The sequence below is a fragment of the Thamnophis elegans genome, chromosome 3 (genome assembly GCF_009769535.1).
Source record: "Thamnophis elegans isolate rThaEle1 chromosome 3, rThaEle1.pri, whole genome shotgun sequence".
NCBI classification, from domain to species: domain Eukaryota; kingdom Metazoa; phylum Chordata; class Lepidosauria; order Squamata; family Colubridae; genus Thamnophis; species Thamnophis elegans.
In genome coordinates, this window is record NC_045543.1 from 111,496,016 (window position 1) to 111,513,146 (window position 17,131).

Consider the following 17,131-nt stretch of genomic DNA (forward strand, 5'->3'; position numbering starts at 1 on the left):
AAAATGAACTGATTTATAATGGAAGGCGTACTCAGATTGAGGCAAACTAATGAAAATCTCCTAAACTCAGCAGGATCTTCTTACAAGCAAAGCAACTCTGGGATATTACTTAAGAATCAAGTTATGATATTATGTAAGAATCAAGTAAAATGCATCATGAAAAATGTATAGACACACATTCTGGGTCATTTTATGAAAGACTCAACAGGGAAACCTTATTAAAGTAAAAATGTTTATTAGAGCCATTCACAGCATCACAAGAATTATGATCTGGGTCTCTCTTTCTTGCCTTTGTACAAGGCTAGTAGAGAAACATTGGCTACTTTAACAACTTTGAAGCGAACTCCAGGAATGTCACCAACAGCATGACCCTTCCGACCAAAGCCAGCAACCAGGACTTCATCATTCTCCTAGTTTAAAAAATGAGACAACAATTAATATTTCATGACAAAAGCATGATTGTATTTTTACAATTTTTGGTTCCAAGAAAAAATGATTTTGTTTTATTCAATTAATAATTTCCCCCTTCAATTAGGTGCCATATTATATTCATCAATGTATTTACCTCAATAAAATTCAAACAGCCATCATTGGGAACAAAAGCTGTAATCTTCTTGCCATTCTTGATAAGTTGAACTCGAACACACTTCCTGATGGCAGAATTCGGCTGTTTAGCCTCTACACCACTGAAACATGAATTGAACAATAAAGATGCTGTTATAATACATTTCTAAAGTACAATAATAATGTTTAGCAACTAATTATACAATCTTCATGTTCTAAATTCATAATTTTAAGAACATAAAGCCATATGATACTGGGGGTTGTCTTCCCATGTGCAAACGACAATCAAAACTAAAGCAAAATTTACAGCTTGTCCTGTTTAAGTAAGATCACAGCAAAATCCAGGCATCACTCTATTTTTTTGGGGGGGGTAGATATTACTCCAAATAAGTGTGTATAAAGCTGAAATGTTAATTTCACCTATTGTAAGAAAAAATACAATTATGTAAGTAATACCACAGATAAGGCCATAGTTATATGCCAATTCCTTGAAAACAAAACCAATGGAACTCAACAAGACAAACTGAAGTCTCTGACTTCCATGGGGCTTGTTTCTAAGTATCCTTAGGTAAATTAACTGGCTGTCATTTACTTTAGAAAGAAAAACAAAAGAAATCTAACACTTAAAAAAATGAAAAAGACAGATTAAAGTTGGTTCTAAGTAGACCAGTGGTTCTTAAAGAGTGGCATGGGAACCCTGAGAGCTCTGTGAGATCCTTTCAGAAGGTCAACAAAGTAAAATATGTTTAAATTATTCCATTTTAATATCTAATACAGTAGATGTAGAAATAACTGACATAAACCAACATTCTTGGGAGTTCTGAATCATTCTTAAGAACGTAAAGGGTCCTGAGACAAAAATGTAAATTACCTATATCGAACAGTAATTTCTAATTTTAATAACTGGAACAGAGAAGTAAATCACTTAGAAGAAATGTGCTAAGACCGCAACCTTGGAGGTCTTATTCTACAATGACATGTAAGATTTATTGTGGATTGTTTTTTTTAAGTTATAGGTACAAAAACATTCACTTTCAACAACCAACACAAATCGTCTCTCTAAGGCTGCAATTCATAGGGAGAATCGGGGGTACATAAGCACCTCTATCACCACAGTCCAATTAATTCCACACTGTTTTTCTGTAGCCCCTGCATCCCATAGTTTTATTCCTAGCTAATAATGAGTGAATGAGATCATCCCATAATTTTTTCTAGTTAATAATGAGTGAATGAGATCTCACACTTTTTCCAGGACAATTCCTTTAGCATGAGAAGCTCCCCCAAATGGGTTGGCTTTCAGAGCAGTACCCAGATGGGCCTTCTTATATTGCTTGTCATGCCACTTCTGTTCTCGGCGGTGACTGCGAAGCTTCCTGGCTGTACGAAGTCCACGGCACTTGCCTAGAAAAGAAAATATAGATATCAAAATAGGAAATTTCCCTGAATGTAATCCGAAGGACCTCGTTTCAATAGGCCTTTAATACTGATTTTTATGGATCGTTGCTTTTTTTCACGTTTTTTCTTTGGAGGGCCAACGATGACCCTTGATCTTTTGACAACCCTTACCCTGGTGACAAACAAAACCTCCTTGCAGTCAAACTTACTTGATAGATAGGATTTCTTAAGGGGAAACCGAGGTACAAACTGAATTTTAAAAGTTTTAAAAACCAACCAAAAGCCACAGAAAACTCCCTTCAAGGCCTGCTAGGAAACTGAAAAGGCACATGCAGGGAAATCGAGCTGGACTCAAGGAAACCTCAGCACACTATTGACGCTTTTAAAAAGATCTGACCGAACAGAACAGCATCTACAGTAGGTAGACAATAAAGCTGAGCGTTTCGAACGTGTGTGTGTGTGTGTGTGGACGTGTAGATATATAAATAAAACACATATACACACACGTGTTTATATGTGTGTGTGTGTGTGTGTATGTATGTGTATATATATATATATATATATATATATATATATATATATATATATATATATATATATACACACACACACACACACACACACACACACACATATACAGGTTTGTGTGTGTGTGTGTAATATATATGTATGATGTATGTATGTATGTACGCACGCACAGCTTTATAGAAACACAAACTCTCAACTTTATTGTCTCCCTAGATGCCGTTCTCTTCGGTCAGATTTTTCTCAAGCGTCAATTCGGATTATATAGGTATAGTTATGCTTGGGACACCAACCAATTGGAATATTATTTTTTCCCTAAGGAGTCCAGGCTCTCCCCCATCCAGGACACTCGGACATAGAAGGACCGCTTATATCGGGCGCCACAAAAGTTACGGTTCCGCTTACCCATCGCGCTGCCGCCCCGGGAGCCGAAAGACGGCAAAAAAGACCCACCATCCTTTGCGGCAGCTCTACGTCGCGGTGGCAAAGACCTCACGTAAATGTAGTTCCCCGCGCCTGACTCGCCGGATTTTATACTATCTTCTACTACAGGGGTCTCCAACCTTGGCAACTTTAAGACTTGTGGACTTCGACTTCCAGAATTCCTCAGCCACCAAAGCTGGCTAAAGGAATTCTGGGAGTTGAAGTCCACAAGTTACCAAGGTTGGAGACCCCTGGTCTACTAAGAAAAAAAAGGGCGAACGACACCATGGGCGCGGAAGTTCGAGCGGAGGGAGAAAAATGATCACCCCGCTGACATGTGGTTCTAATAAATTAGAGACGCCTCAAAGACACACAGGAACGTTCCCACAGAATCTGGATTTCTACCTTCGCAAAGAAAGACGGCCTAAACGACTAATAATCTCGCAAAGGGGCGGGGCGGGAGTTGGAGGTCTACTAACGCTTGAGGGCGTGACACTTCTGTCAGAAAAGGAACGGCTGCCAACCGAATTTCCCACAATGCACCACGCCTCGTCCACCATCTTTCTTTCCTGCCGCTTCGGAACAGGCTCTCGGTTAGACAGCCTTCTCTCCCCCCCCCCCGACCGAGGGGGTCCTCGAAGCCGGTGCATTCTGGGCCTTTCTTTTTCCTCCTCCGGATCCGAGGACGACACGATGGGTGAGGTGCTCCGGCTCTGGGCATCGCATTGTGGCCGAACAGGGGCGATGAAAAGGACCAGAGGGATGGCTGAGGGCTCTTGACGGGCGGAAAAAAATCTCCCCTCCCCATCGTTCTCTCAGAGCAACCGTCGCTCAATCTTTTTTGAGGGCCACGAGGCCCTCCATGTGGGTTCCTAACATTAGTCCCTCCTCGTGGTGTTCATCCATAGAGCTCCCTGATACGAGATGACAGCGACGGTATATTTTTTAAAAATCGACCAGCAGGGATTGCTTTGCTCTCCGAAACTTTTGGGAGTCCATTTCCTAATCTGAGTTTCTAAGGATGCCTTGAAGTCGAAATAACAACTTTCCTAACAAGCCTAGCCAGAGTTTGTTGCTCGTTGGGGGAAATATGGGAGTTCAAACTTAACAGGCTTTTAGAGCATGACATTAAAAATAAATTTGAGGGCAATGAAGGTCGGCGGTTCGAGTCCCTAGTATAGGTGTCCTAAGTGAGCAGAGGGTTTGACTAGATGACCTCCAAGATCCCTTCCAACTTTTGTTACTGTTAAACTCTTTCCTATCTGTGGTAACTTCGGGATGAAGATAAGGAGCCTGTAGCCACATGACTATTCCTTAGAATTCTGGGATTAAAAGTCCATAGTATAACAGACTTTTAGTGTACATTTTTTTTAAAAGTAAAAAGTGTAAATATCTAAAATTAGAGTTATGAACTGATTACATAAAGGATCTAGTTTTGGATTATGGATTTTGGAATTCCACGTTTTGCTTTGGAAGTGTGGTCAAAATAAAGGATTAAATGAATTTTACATCGTATTTCCTTATGTATTGAGATTTGCTTACAAAACTCAGACATCTATTTTTAATGTTTACATTTCCATTTGTGCTTACGTTTCCATTTCTGCAATGAATAATGATATAAATTCCCATTTGTTGCTACCGGGAGATGTATTATAAATAAAAGAAAATTAAAATAAATTGAGAATGTGTTACAAAGAAAGGAACCAGATTGGAACTTCAAAAGTCCTAAGATACATTATGTGCATTTGTGTGCATACACAAAAGAGGAGAACATGAGAAGCACAGGATCTTCCAAATTTTGTTTATAAGGCTTTAGCATAAAGTACCTCATTTTTGGTATAACAGGTTGCTTAAATTTGCAAAAAAATAATAATCCCTGGATGTAGTATTGGAAAATACTGTGCAAAATTTTAGTGCAGTTTTGAGAAGGCTAAAAAGATGAATCTTATAAATCACACTTAAATATGGAAAGTTGGTGAAGGTCCAGTTTTACAGACTTAATTGTAATTCCTAATAATTTTTGTCACCATTTTCTAGGCAAGTGTCGTGGACTTCGTACAGCCAGGAAGCTGCGCAGTCACCGTCGTGAACAGAAGTGGCATGACAAGCAATATAAGAAGGCCCATTTGGGTACTGCTTTGAAAGCCAATCCTTTTGGGGGAGCTTCTCATGCCAAGGGAATTGTTCTGGAAAAAGTGTGAGTTTCACTAGGAATTCATTGAATCTTGATTTTGACTGAAGAGATTTACATTGTTTTTAAAGTGTATTGTACTGTTTAACAGAACTGATAAATGGATTAAATGCAGTTGTGTGGCTAAATAACATTTCTAATACATTCCTGTTACCAGCACTTAGGCAAATATTGGGAATATTTACTCTTAGTTTTGTAATCAAGGCAGAATTTTACAAAATATATTTTTGAAAATATTAATATATTTTGTTAAGAATACAAATAGCATCAAGTACTGGGAATTTTTCTTTAATATCAGATCTTCTGACTAAAGTGAAGTTTGATACTAGTTTTTCTGTTGAAGACTTAAATTACACTAGGCATTACTTGCTCCGTGGACATACTTCTTGTGTCTAGTTTGCAATTCACTGTGTCATAAGTGAGACTGGGTTTCCATGATTATCTTTATTTGAAAATATGGAATTGGCTTTTGATTATTTAGCTTAGTGAATTTCAATTTTTTCTTGTATGCAACCCATCAATAGGAGGGATTGAACTAATAAACTCAGTTTTACAAAGACAGAAATCTTTATTCAATTAGGGAATACTTTTGATCTGTCAGAAAATCTCATGGAAGGAATGGAAAATAGTTTCTGCTGCAGTTTTGTGTGCTCTCCTTCCTTAGAAATTTGCTCCAGAAATTTGAAGAACTGTCTGAAACATTGGAAAATACAAAGAAAAGAAATCTGCAAAGATATTCTCCCCTTTATGCTAGCTGGAATGTTCTGAACTCTTAAGAAATGTTCCCACCAATGGAGGAGCTGAATTTGACCCAAATGGTTTGGCTTAGTGCAAAGTCCTGGGGATTGCAAAATATGCTTTTATTACATAAAATGTTTTTCTGTTCTAGCCAAGAATATTTGTAGCTTGTGATGATAAAAAAAATTTAAACATATATTCATTATTTTCATTTTAGTGGTGTGGAGGCTAAGCAGCCAAATTCTGCTATTAGAAAGTGTGTCCGAGTCCAGCTCATCAAGAATGGGAAGAAGATTACAGCTTTTGTTCCCAATGATGGCTGTTTGAACTTCATTGAGGTGAATAATTAATAATTTCTATATAACAGTAGGAATTATCAATGTGTTTTCACAATAATTGGGACTCAAATTCTTTATAACATTTGTACAGAAGATTCTCAAAAGTTTCAGAGAGAAACTTAAAATTAAAAAATGTCCTACCTAGAAAATACACGGATCAACTAATCTCTTTTCCTTACTTTTACACACACAAATCTATAATACAACCGGCATATATACCTAAAAAGAGGATAAAATCAAACCGAAGAAAATCACTAGCTGACTGTATATGAAGGGGAATGCTGCACCCTGAAATAAAACATTTTCCTGGGTCTTAGTATTGTGGACAATTATTGAGAGATATATTTGGACCATGAACTTGGTTTCTAGTATTCAGATTTTTCTCAAGAAAAAAACACTGCAGGAAATTAAGATTTTCATTTTCCTGTACTTTTATTTCTCAACTTTTAAAAGTAAGTAATGGATTTTGTTTATGTGGCAAAATTAGCCTTCATAAGACTCAAGATTGTGTAGATGTTTAGTAAATTTTGATTGAATGACATTAACTCTTATTTGTTCATTGAATTCTAGGAGAACGATGAGGTTCTAGTTGCTGGCTTTGGTCGAAAAGGACATGCTGTTGGTGACATTCCTGGAGTTCGTTTCAAGGTTGTCAAAGTGGCAAACGTTTCCTTGTTAGCCTTGTACAAAGGCAAAAAGGAGAGACCCAGATCATAAATTTTATTTTGCTGTTAAGATAATAAACAAACATGCTCCTGTGTTGTGGCTGTGGTGGTTGGCTTTGGTTTTTATTTCCTACAGTCATTCAGTGATTGGAGTAAAAGCCAAAAAAGTTTTAGATAGCAGGAGAAATAGTTAAAATATCTTCAACTATAAAAATGTGAACAACCACAAGATGGCACAAAGACAAACTTCTTATTCCTCTTTGTGGTTAGCTCACAGTGGAAGAAATGAGTAAATGTAATTAAAAACAGGAAATAGAAAAAGAAATCTAGTTTACACAAAGTAGTTTTCACCTTCTATTCATTTCTGGAATAATGAAACCATGTCCAATGAGTTGGCGAGACCAACAGAGGGAAATAAGATTTTATTCAATAATAACCATTGGATTTTCACATAGGAGCAGATAATATTGGGGTGGTTACAATACTTAGAACTAGCGTAATTTCTCCATTTCTTAACAGTTTGCTTTTACTTACATAAAACTACATAGTCTTAAAATAGAGACTGATTCTTATTGTAGAATATTCTGACATGAATACTAATTAATTATTTTGGTTTCCTTAAATGTGGCGTGAGATTTAGAGATAATGGAAAAGGGCCTATATTTGTCCATTGCCACCACTTCTACTTCCTTAGAACTTGGCACAGGGAATATCATCATCTTGGCCTGTTTGAAAAGGAGGTAGTTATTATTTTGGTCATGTTTGCAATGGAATACTTTTTAAAAGTATTTGCAAGTTTACTTACAGTGGGCCTGGTGGATCCAGGAATCCAGGGTGGCAACTTATTGCTAAGGTTATAGGTTAAAGAACTTGTAAAATTAGGCAACAATGACACTGCTTAATGACCACAATGTCTTAACAACCATAATTCTGACTCAATTAGTAAGAAGTCAAAGATTGCCTGTATGTATCTGAGGGCTTATTTCATTTTAAAGAAAGACAATTCAACATAGTGAGAGCTCATGTCCTTTTCCCACTGATCAAATGCTATATTTGGCAGATAAATATGCTGTGCTATGCCTTTTTTCTAGCCAAAGAACAACCAGAAAATAGACAAAAGAATTGGAAGAGACCCTGGAGGTCTTCTGATTCAACCTCTGCTTAAGTAGGAAACTATACCATTTTGGACATGGCTGTCCAATGTCTTAAAAGGCCTCTAGTGAAACCAGGAGTAAATTGAGTAAAACCTATGAATAACCAAGGTAAGAAAATTTCCCTGACTCCTGGCTTGCTCCCTCCTTTGAATCTTCCATTGGAGGCTGTAATGGCTCAGCTACCTGTCTTGGGTTCTTAAATGGGCCTTCCATGGCTACAGGATAGATACTGCAAACCAATCTGGTGGTCTAAGTTGATCTTAACTGCTGCAAAACCATGTTTATGAAATTTGCCTACTAAACACAATCTACCATCATATTTTCTTGATAAATCATTTCTGTGTTCTGTCGGAGACATTTTAATCACATCTAAAGCCAAACACCAGTTTTAAGGCTTTCTAACCACCTTCAGAAATCAGAATGGATGGATTCCACATGTATACAACAGAGTGTTCTATTTTAGTTTTCTGGAAACTACCAGTGTCTACTATCAATGGCTCAGATTACTACCTTTTTTCTCCTGTTCCTCTGAATTCAATTATCTTCTCTTTCTCGTTTTTTTCATGATAATTGCAAATAGTTGAAACGATATTTCTTCACCCCTACATGAGATGTATGTGTTGGCTAATCTAAATCAATCAGTCAAGACAAACTAAAAATCAAAACGTAAGTGGTAGGAAGAGCATACGTGGTTTTATGAAGGGTTTATGCTCATAATCCTTCAGTCAAGTGAAAATTGTCCCTGCTTGTAGCAATGTGGTTAGGGATATGAAGGCATCCTACCACTAGATGCCACTCTTAGGGTGCTGAGAAATGTTAAGCATAAACTGTTGACTAAAATGTTAATATGCTGGTTGGGAGAAAATCTGAAAGTGATGCAAGATTTCAACAGTTCAACTTTGATCCACCAAAGGACTAAACATCTTCCTTTACTGCTGGGTGGTGTATTGTTTCCATCTCTGAAAAAAGAAAAAATCTCAGCTGTACCTTGAAGAATATATAAGACTTTCCATTCAACCCATATTAGTAGCCCTTATTGTCATTGTACAAAATAAATACAACGTAATTGGTTATAAGCAGAAGGAGGAAACAATTGAATAGACACTTGTCCATACTCATTTAGAGAGTGGACTTTTCCTAGTATTGTTTAAGGAAGCAAATTAAATGATTTGAGGGAAACGTCATAAAAGTAAGAAAGTAAGCCAAAAGGTTAATTGTTGATTTTCTGGAAAAGGTTTAGCAGGTCAACAAATGTATTGTTTAACAATGATCCTAAAATTAAAGTACATATTTAATAAATATAATAATATACTAATACTGTAATAACATTAAAACTGAATCCTGAGGATTAGGGCTACCATATATAGATTGCCAACAATCTTGTATGTGAGCAAAGTGATACAGATAATCCCTTCTGTTGCCATCTAATGGTCATCCAGATTTTTGTAGTTCTCTTCCTTTGCTACAGCAAATCTAACTACTTTGGAATTACTTACTCATCTGAATTGCATTTATACAAATGTAACTTAACAAACAAAATAAATACTATTCTGTAGTATCAGAACAGGACAGAGAGTGCAATGCTCCTTTGACATCCAATTTTGAACTTTACAGAGTTGTAGATATGCTTATCAGGAAAATGCAGAAAAATATAACTGCAATTCTATTACAGTAATTTGTTACTGAGAAATTCTAATGTACTGTATTGAACTAGGGTTTACTTCCACTCAGGTAAGCAAACTCAATATTACACTACCATTGATTCTAGGGTTTTGTCTCTTTGGGATTTAATAAAAGAAAACTAGATACTGAAGTAATATCTGTGTAATTACAGAATAAATAAAAGGATGGTTTTATTCACAGTTTGCAGAAAAGGAAGGAAAGATTTATCTTCCCAATTTTCTTTTAACTAGCACCACCAATCTTGTCATAAAAATGTGCAGAGGTGTGCAGAACTTTTATTTGACTAAACAGGCATCCATATCACCAAGGCCAGTCTCTTTATCTTAGATTCTAGAACATTGAACAACAGGATTGGAAATGCCTTGGGGGTCTTCTAGTCCAACCCACTGCTCTAAAGTTAGGAGGTTTATCCCCTGGTTTGTATCACACTCCTATAACACAGGACCAATTTAATCTCTTTTCCTCTCTTTGCTAAATATTTGTTAAACCAAAGCAGATTAACTCTACACTGAAAGCAAATTTCAATCGACCAATATATATTGCATCCATTAATGAGCACTTTTATTTACATTTCCTGCAAGTTCAAAGTTTTTATTTGATAGAAAATAAACACCTAAAGAGGCTAAGTGGAGACTTAGGGAGCCAAAATAAATTAATAAAATGATCTGGTTGTTTGACCTTCATCTAATGGTTTTGTACCTTCTTATAGATCTTTATTAATTTATAAGAACTCTCATACTTACATATGTAATTCCAGAACAAAGAGATTCAAAAGGATAACGTTAAAGTTACAAAATGATGATTTCATCATTCAGTTCTAACACCTACCAAAATTCTTGATTGTAAACCAGGAGCGTAAAAACAGAAATTGACCATGAGATTTTGCCTGTCAACTTTCCAAGCTGCTAGGATCATTTCAATTAAAAAAAACACACACGTAGCATCAAGCCATGGTTACTTCCTACAGAAATATCTACTGTAATTCAGTCCCAGTACTACTATGATTGGAGCTGCATGATTTGTAGTCAATTATGTACTTAGCTTTTATTTTTTTTAAAAATCAGAAAACAAAACTAACTAGGAAACAGAAAATACAGCGACATGTTTTGTATTGATTGCAAGCCATCTCAAGAAAACCTCCATGGGCCTGTACTTTGTTATCCTCCCTTTGGTAAGCTCATCTTAGGATCCAGCACAAATGCTATGGTGAATGGGATGCTCAGAAACACTTGTGAGTGTCCCTTTGGCTTATCAACTTAGACTGAGCCACCCAAAAGGAGGGACTGCCTATGGACAATACTGCAGCAGTGATACACAATCTTGGTATCTCTTGTAGTCTAGTAGTAGGATTAATTTTTTCAACTGGTTTATTTTGAGATGGTTAATGGGGGGGGGGAGAGAATATTTAAAAGCTACTCCATACCTGAAATATGCTTTATCTGGTCCATAGTTTTCTTTCATATTTAAATTTGGCAGTAAGAAGAGCAAGGAATTTTTGTCATCTACAGCGGATGTCTATAACCATTTCACTATAATTCCAGTCAATCTGCAATTCATTCACAACCAATGTAACTTCACAGGATTTGGTCATGGAAATTTGATGTCATTTTGGATACTTCTTCCTAGAAGCAAAATGTTTGCATTCACCTGCACTGTGTTGGTGATGCTCTTTTCATTCTAATCAGTAGAAGGAGCATTGTATCAAAGTATTCCAAGACCATCTCCTTACAGCAATGTTAATTATGTAACATTTTCATCAGTACATCTGAGAGTATTTACAGATAATTAAAAATTACCCCTTGTCTCCTTTTGTATCTTACTTCCTTTAGACCAGCTCTGAATACAAATATTGCTTCTAAATAGGAACAGCAGTGAACAGATTTCCTACGCCCAGCTAATTTACTATACCCACAAAAGAGCATCTCATTTTGTTTCCCTTTAATATTTTAACTTGCTCCCTTACCTTCCCATTTATTCAACTACATACAGAAGTTGGATTTTTCGAAATTACGAAAGACTCTAGATAATTTTTTTCAGATTACTTCTTTACCAACTTCAGTAAGCTGTGTTTTTATAGTTTTATAATCCTATATGGTATCAATAGTTATAATAACCATGTGAAAAATCATAAAATAATTTTATTGGCAAGTTTTCAAGTACAGGAATGCATTAAATTTCACATTATTTTGTTATATAGCAGAAGCCAGACTTGCCCTTCTCTGTGGACTGCATGTAAAGCAGGAATTCCTGAGCATTTTGTTGTCACATTTCCTTTTAGCATAGTGCTTTTCAAATTTGGCAACTTTTAGACATGTGAACTTCAATCCCTAGGACTGTGATGGCGAACCTGTGGCACGTGTGCCACAGGTGGCATGTGGAACCATTTGCCAGGGCACGCAAGGGGATGCCCTGTCAGCTGACCAGCGCACATGCGTGCTCTGGCCAGCTGACCGGCGTTCTTTTGATGCCATTTTTCATCCTCTGGAGGCTTCTCTGAAGCCTCCAAAGCATGAAAAACCGGCCCTAAGGGCAAACTGGAAGTTCGGGAACAGACTTCCAGTTTGCTGTAGGACCATTTTTTGCCCTCTGGACAAACCGGAAGTCACCATTCCCAAACTTCCGGGTTCCCCTTAGGGCCGTTTTTTGCCCTGAGGCCTCCAGAGGGCGTCCGGGGAGGGGGGCGCGTGGTGGGTGTTTTCACCTTCCCCAGGTTCCTAGAAAGTCTCTGGAGCCTGGGGAAGGCGAAAAAACTGCAACAAAAGCGGGGGGTGTCACTGATTGCATGTTGGGCCAAGCTACTCATATGGATCAGCCATACACTGGCTAACCCAGCTATAAAATTGGTGCACACTTGAAAATCTGAAAATCTGTGGATTGTGGAAAATTTTGCATGTATCTTTTTTATATAGCTTTTTACTGGAAGTTTTATAAAGAGCATAAAAACTAACAAACTAATAACAAAGAAAAGCAAAGAAGAAAAGACAAATGTGCAGAGAGAAAAAAATAGTTTCCATTTTCCTTTGCTGCAAATGTAAGTACAAATACAAAGTTACTCTTACTCTATAACTACAAAAGTCATTCTTTTTTATTATCTGTTTTTTCTGATCATCAAAACCACAAATCATAAATGTATTTTTTCATTTTATGTAAAAAGTCTGTAAGACATTTCCAGTCAACCATAAATGTAAATAATGTTTTTCCTCTAATCAAAGAAGTCAGTTGAGCCATCTCTGCAAGTTCTGTCATCTTCACCAACCATTCCTCCTTTGTACGTCTTGTCAATTTTTACCATTTCGAGCAAATTGTAGTCTCATGGCAACTGTCATATATAAAAACAATGTTCCGTGACTTATTCCTAGTTTCTGTTCTATTAGTTCCAAAAGAAATAATACTTTTTGTTTCAATAATACTTTAATCTTATGTTTAGAATTAAGTTCTGAAATGGAGTTATAAACATCTTTAGCTGAATACACTTTCAGACCCATATTTATCCAATTAGTTTCCAATTATGATCACCATTGTAAGCACATTTTACCAGAGCCTGTTTCAACTCCATTTCATTTCTTTGAAAAAAATGTACGTAAATTTTCTATGAAACCTGAATAAGCAAGGATGTTGAACGTAGATCTAAATACTATATGTACTGTACTCACGTCCCTGTTCCCTTTTTAACTTCTTCTTCTTGTGCCATATCCGTCATTGGCGATCATGTTGGCAATTCTATTTTTGTCAACAGCCGCATGAAAAAGTGTGGCTGAGTTTTGTCCAACACCTTTTTCACAGCTATAGTCAAACCTTGATTTTTTTTAAAAAAAACTTGTCATTTCAGTCTGTAATACAGCTGATTTTCTTTGGACATTAACAGACAACTCTTTTGTATCCAAAGTATTCCAGATAACCTATATCAATATTAAAGTATTTGTGACAATTTATATCATTTGTGTAACAGTATAATTACTCAAAATATATAATTTATTATGAATGATGTAAAATCTGCAAATAATTTTTTTGTGTGTCTGAATATGAGTATTGCGTCTCCCCTATATATTTGCTTCAGGCCGAATATCCCAAAATCTTTCAACCTATTCTCACAGACTATGTTGTCAAGTCATCTTTGTTGCTGTCCACTGAATTCTCTCCAACATGTAAAAATTGGGAGAGCGGAGACGGATCTGAGTGCTAAGAATCGTACACAATAGTCTATGTGGTGTCACCCTTGTTAAGTAAAAACTAATGATTTCATATATCATTGGTACCATTTGTTTCTAATGCAAGTCAGAACTGTATGAGCTCTTCTAGCAGTTGTCTCACACTCCTGATTTGTTTTCATCTTGTTGTCAATGACTACATTCAAGTTGGTTTCTCATTCCTCTTAAACCAGATTAAATTGCAAGTTTATGTTATTCTAGGTGTTAACTAGACTAATCAGTTTTATGTAAGCTGTCAATTTGATAAAAAGCCTGGCCAATAATAAAAATGTTGAATGAGACTGATTTCCCATGGAATCCCATTAGTTTCCACTTTCCCACTTGATTTAGAACATTAATGCTGATTGTCTGCAAGTCGCTAGACAGGAGTGGACCGTCTATCCTGAATGGCCTCCAATACATATTTTAAGTCAATGTGAATGTCCTATAGAACCTTGTCAAAAGCTTTACTGAAATCACAGATTATATTCATAGCATTTCTCTTGTTCATAAAATAGTTAACCTTGGCAAAGGAGCCAACATTAGTCTCACATGCTTTATTCTGCTGAAGCCATGTTGGTGTTATCAATCATGACATTACCTTAAAGATGCCTACCAATGATCAGCTTTATTACTCGTCCTAACATCTTTACAAGGATTCATGTATCATCATTGATTATCTCCATATTATTATTTATTATAACTTGTTTATTGTCAACTTTGATATGACTCAAGGAGGACTATAACACAAAATCTTCCAATCATAAACATTAAATATTACATAAACATCACAAATATATCCTCTCTCATACACAGCAGATTCGGCTGGTAGAATAAAATTTGGAGTAGACAATCCTTCCAGCACTTTGGACTTAGAGACTTATTGGCAACTAAAACAGCAAAGCACTGTATATTATGTTGCTAAAATGACTCATGCTCACTTGTAGGACAGCTTCTGCATTTTAAATTACCATAACTGTAATTTCAGAGTCATCTTCAAAGTCATTCCAAGTACAATGCATTACTGTAGTTTAATCATACAATGAGAGTGTGAGTTACCAATACCGACAGCTCCTAGTTCAGAAGGGGCTACCATGCCTATCCATCCAAAGCAGACTAACCATGGCCTCCCACTGTTGTATGAACAATAGCCATGAATTTAAGAAAACTCTTAGGCTATTGTTTTTTGCTTGTCTGTCTTGTGTTAATCCCTGTTTATTTCAGTATTGGCTGATGAAGAGGATGTGTTCTGGTCTTTTTGTTTATTTCGTAGCCTTTTCATTGTCTCTTGAATGATTAATTGCTATATGTCTATTGATGACTGATGTATCTGAGTGCCAAGCTTCCAGGAATTCCTTAGTATTTTTGGATTTAGCTTGGTCTAGGATGCTCACAGTCTCCCAGTTGAAACTATAGTCAAATCTATCCATGTGTTGTGAGGTTAAGGAATGTTTATATCTTCTGCCTGCTAACTGATGTTCATGGATGTACTGTGTTAGTCTTCTGCCTGTCTGTCCTTTACAGTAGTTGTTACAGTCCTTATATTGTATGTTTTAAATGATTCCAGTTTTTTCTTCTTGGATTACTAATATATTTTGGTTTCTTTTGGAAAGCAATTCCTTAAAACAGAAATTTAATGTTTTTTTTCTTTTTATTGTTTTAAATATTGTAATAGATTTTCTAAACTGTAAACCATCCAGAGTAATTGACTGCGATGCATAGCCATAAAAATTGAACAAACAAACAAAGAAATTACTTACTATTTTCCCACCAGCAATTTCATATATTCATATTTGTCCATTCATTTTGCCCAGATACCAGATTTATCTGCTTCTGCTAGTTCTTCATTTGTATATAGTTTGCAATAATTCGTTATACTTTCTCTTTCAAGCTGTTTTGATCTTTTGATACAGTGATTAAAAAATAACATTTTTCTCTGTATCATATAGTCAAATATTATCTTCAGGCTGTCACTCAACTTACCTTCAAAAGCAAACATATGTTCAGGTCCTCTTATTTCTAATGTTTCATAGACATGTATCCATAATTACATTAAACAATTAAAGGGGTTTTACAAATCTTTTTTTTTTAGATGTTCAACCATTTCCTAACCATTCTCATGGCTACTGTATTTATTAGTTCAGATGTTTATCCTTGTTTACATATTGAGAAACATTTTACCACCTCATCTTTAAATAAAAGATCTAATGCTCTTGCCTTCCCATCCCCCAAGTGCTTACTGAATAGTATTTTTTTTCATCCTTTGCTTTCTTTCTCTTTTCTATGCTGTATTATCTGGCCTTGGGAGATACAGACACCTTGTTTGACCTAAGCTCTGAAAACTAATGTTTAGAGTAGTTTCTCTTCTGATTGCCCAACAGCAAAATGTAATGATTTCAGTAGACTTTATGATCAGGTATCATCTGCATGGGCTTCAAATGAATTAGCACCTTAATTTTTAAGGATTCTAACTTGCATGGATCAATGCTTACGGGACCATATATACTAATAGTGTATGAATCCCTTGAGTCAGACATGCATGCTCAGTATACAAGTGTCTGCAGCAGCTGGCATGATTAAAACATTAGCAGGAAGGATTATGCAAAACCCTTGCAGTACATGTTGAACATTCCATATAACCAGGGCCTTAATGGGACTCTGCAGTTCTACAATTTTATTCAGAATCATGAAGTTGGAAAGACACATAGAGCTTCAAATCTTATCTACTGCTAAATGTAAAATTTGAATTAAAGCATTCTTAACAAATGGCTTTCTAGCATTAGCTTCACCATAACCCGCAAGGAAGAGATCACCATCTCTCTGTGTAATTAGTTTTACTGGCCCATAACTCTTAATGTTACATTTTTAACAATAAATTTCCCAACATTCTAGTTTTAGGTATGTTTGCTGCCTTAAGTTATATATTAAAAAAGTGGAATACAATAATAATTCAACCAGAATCCATCTTCTTGTAATTTTAATCTTTACCAGAGAATATTTGAAGATCAGGGATGAATTGTGGGATCCTTGGTGTTCTCTGAGCTTTGGTGTTTTCTTGCATGCATTTCATTATCCAACTTGGTAACACCTTTAGTGCCTGCTAGCACAGGGGTGTCAAACTCATGGCCTGTGGCCCAGATGTGTCACATGCTGGCAACGCCCACCTCCGATTTAGCGAAGGGGGGAAAGTTGCAATACGTCACATGATGATGTCCAGGGATGGGTTCCTACTGGCTGAACAACCATTTCGCATTTCGCTTTGTGTGCA

The 17,131-nt window shown here is 36.3% G+C and overlaps 2 protein-coding genes across 2 annotated transcripts; one reads left to right on the forward strand and one right to left on the reverse strand.

Moving 5' to 3' along the window:
* Nucleotides 1-213: 213 nt before the first annotated feature.
* On the reverse strand, nucleotides 214-2,992 carry LOC116506039 (40S ribosomal protein S23). Its single transcript, XM_032213604.1, has 4 exons — nucleotides 2,890-2,992; nucleotides 1,806-1,965; nucleotides 566-686; nucleotides 214-410 (listed from the first exon to the last, which is right to left on the reverse strand). The coding sequence occupies exons 1-4, from the start codon at nucleotides 2,891-2,893 to the stop codon at nucleotides 264-266; spliced, it is 432 nt and encodes a 143-aa protein (XP_032069495.1). The 5' UTR covers nucleotides 2,894-2,992; the 3' UTR covers nucleotides 214-263.
* A 507-nt stretch (nucleotides 2,993-3,499) lies between these two features.
* LOC116506038 (40S ribosomal protein S23) lies at nucleotides 3,500-6,939 on the forward strand. Its single transcript, XM_032213603.1, has 4 exons — nucleotides 3,500-3,604; nucleotides 4,945-5,104; nucleotides 6,054-6,174; nucleotides 6,745-6,939. Exons 1-4 carry the CDS (start codon nucleotides 3,601-3,603, stop codon nucleotides 6,889-6,891), a joined length of 432 nt encoding a protein of 143 aa, XP_032069494.1. The 5' UTR covers nucleotides 3,500-3,600; the 3' UTR covers nucleotides 6,892-6,939.
* Nucleotides 6,940-17,131: the final 10,192 nt, after the last annotated feature.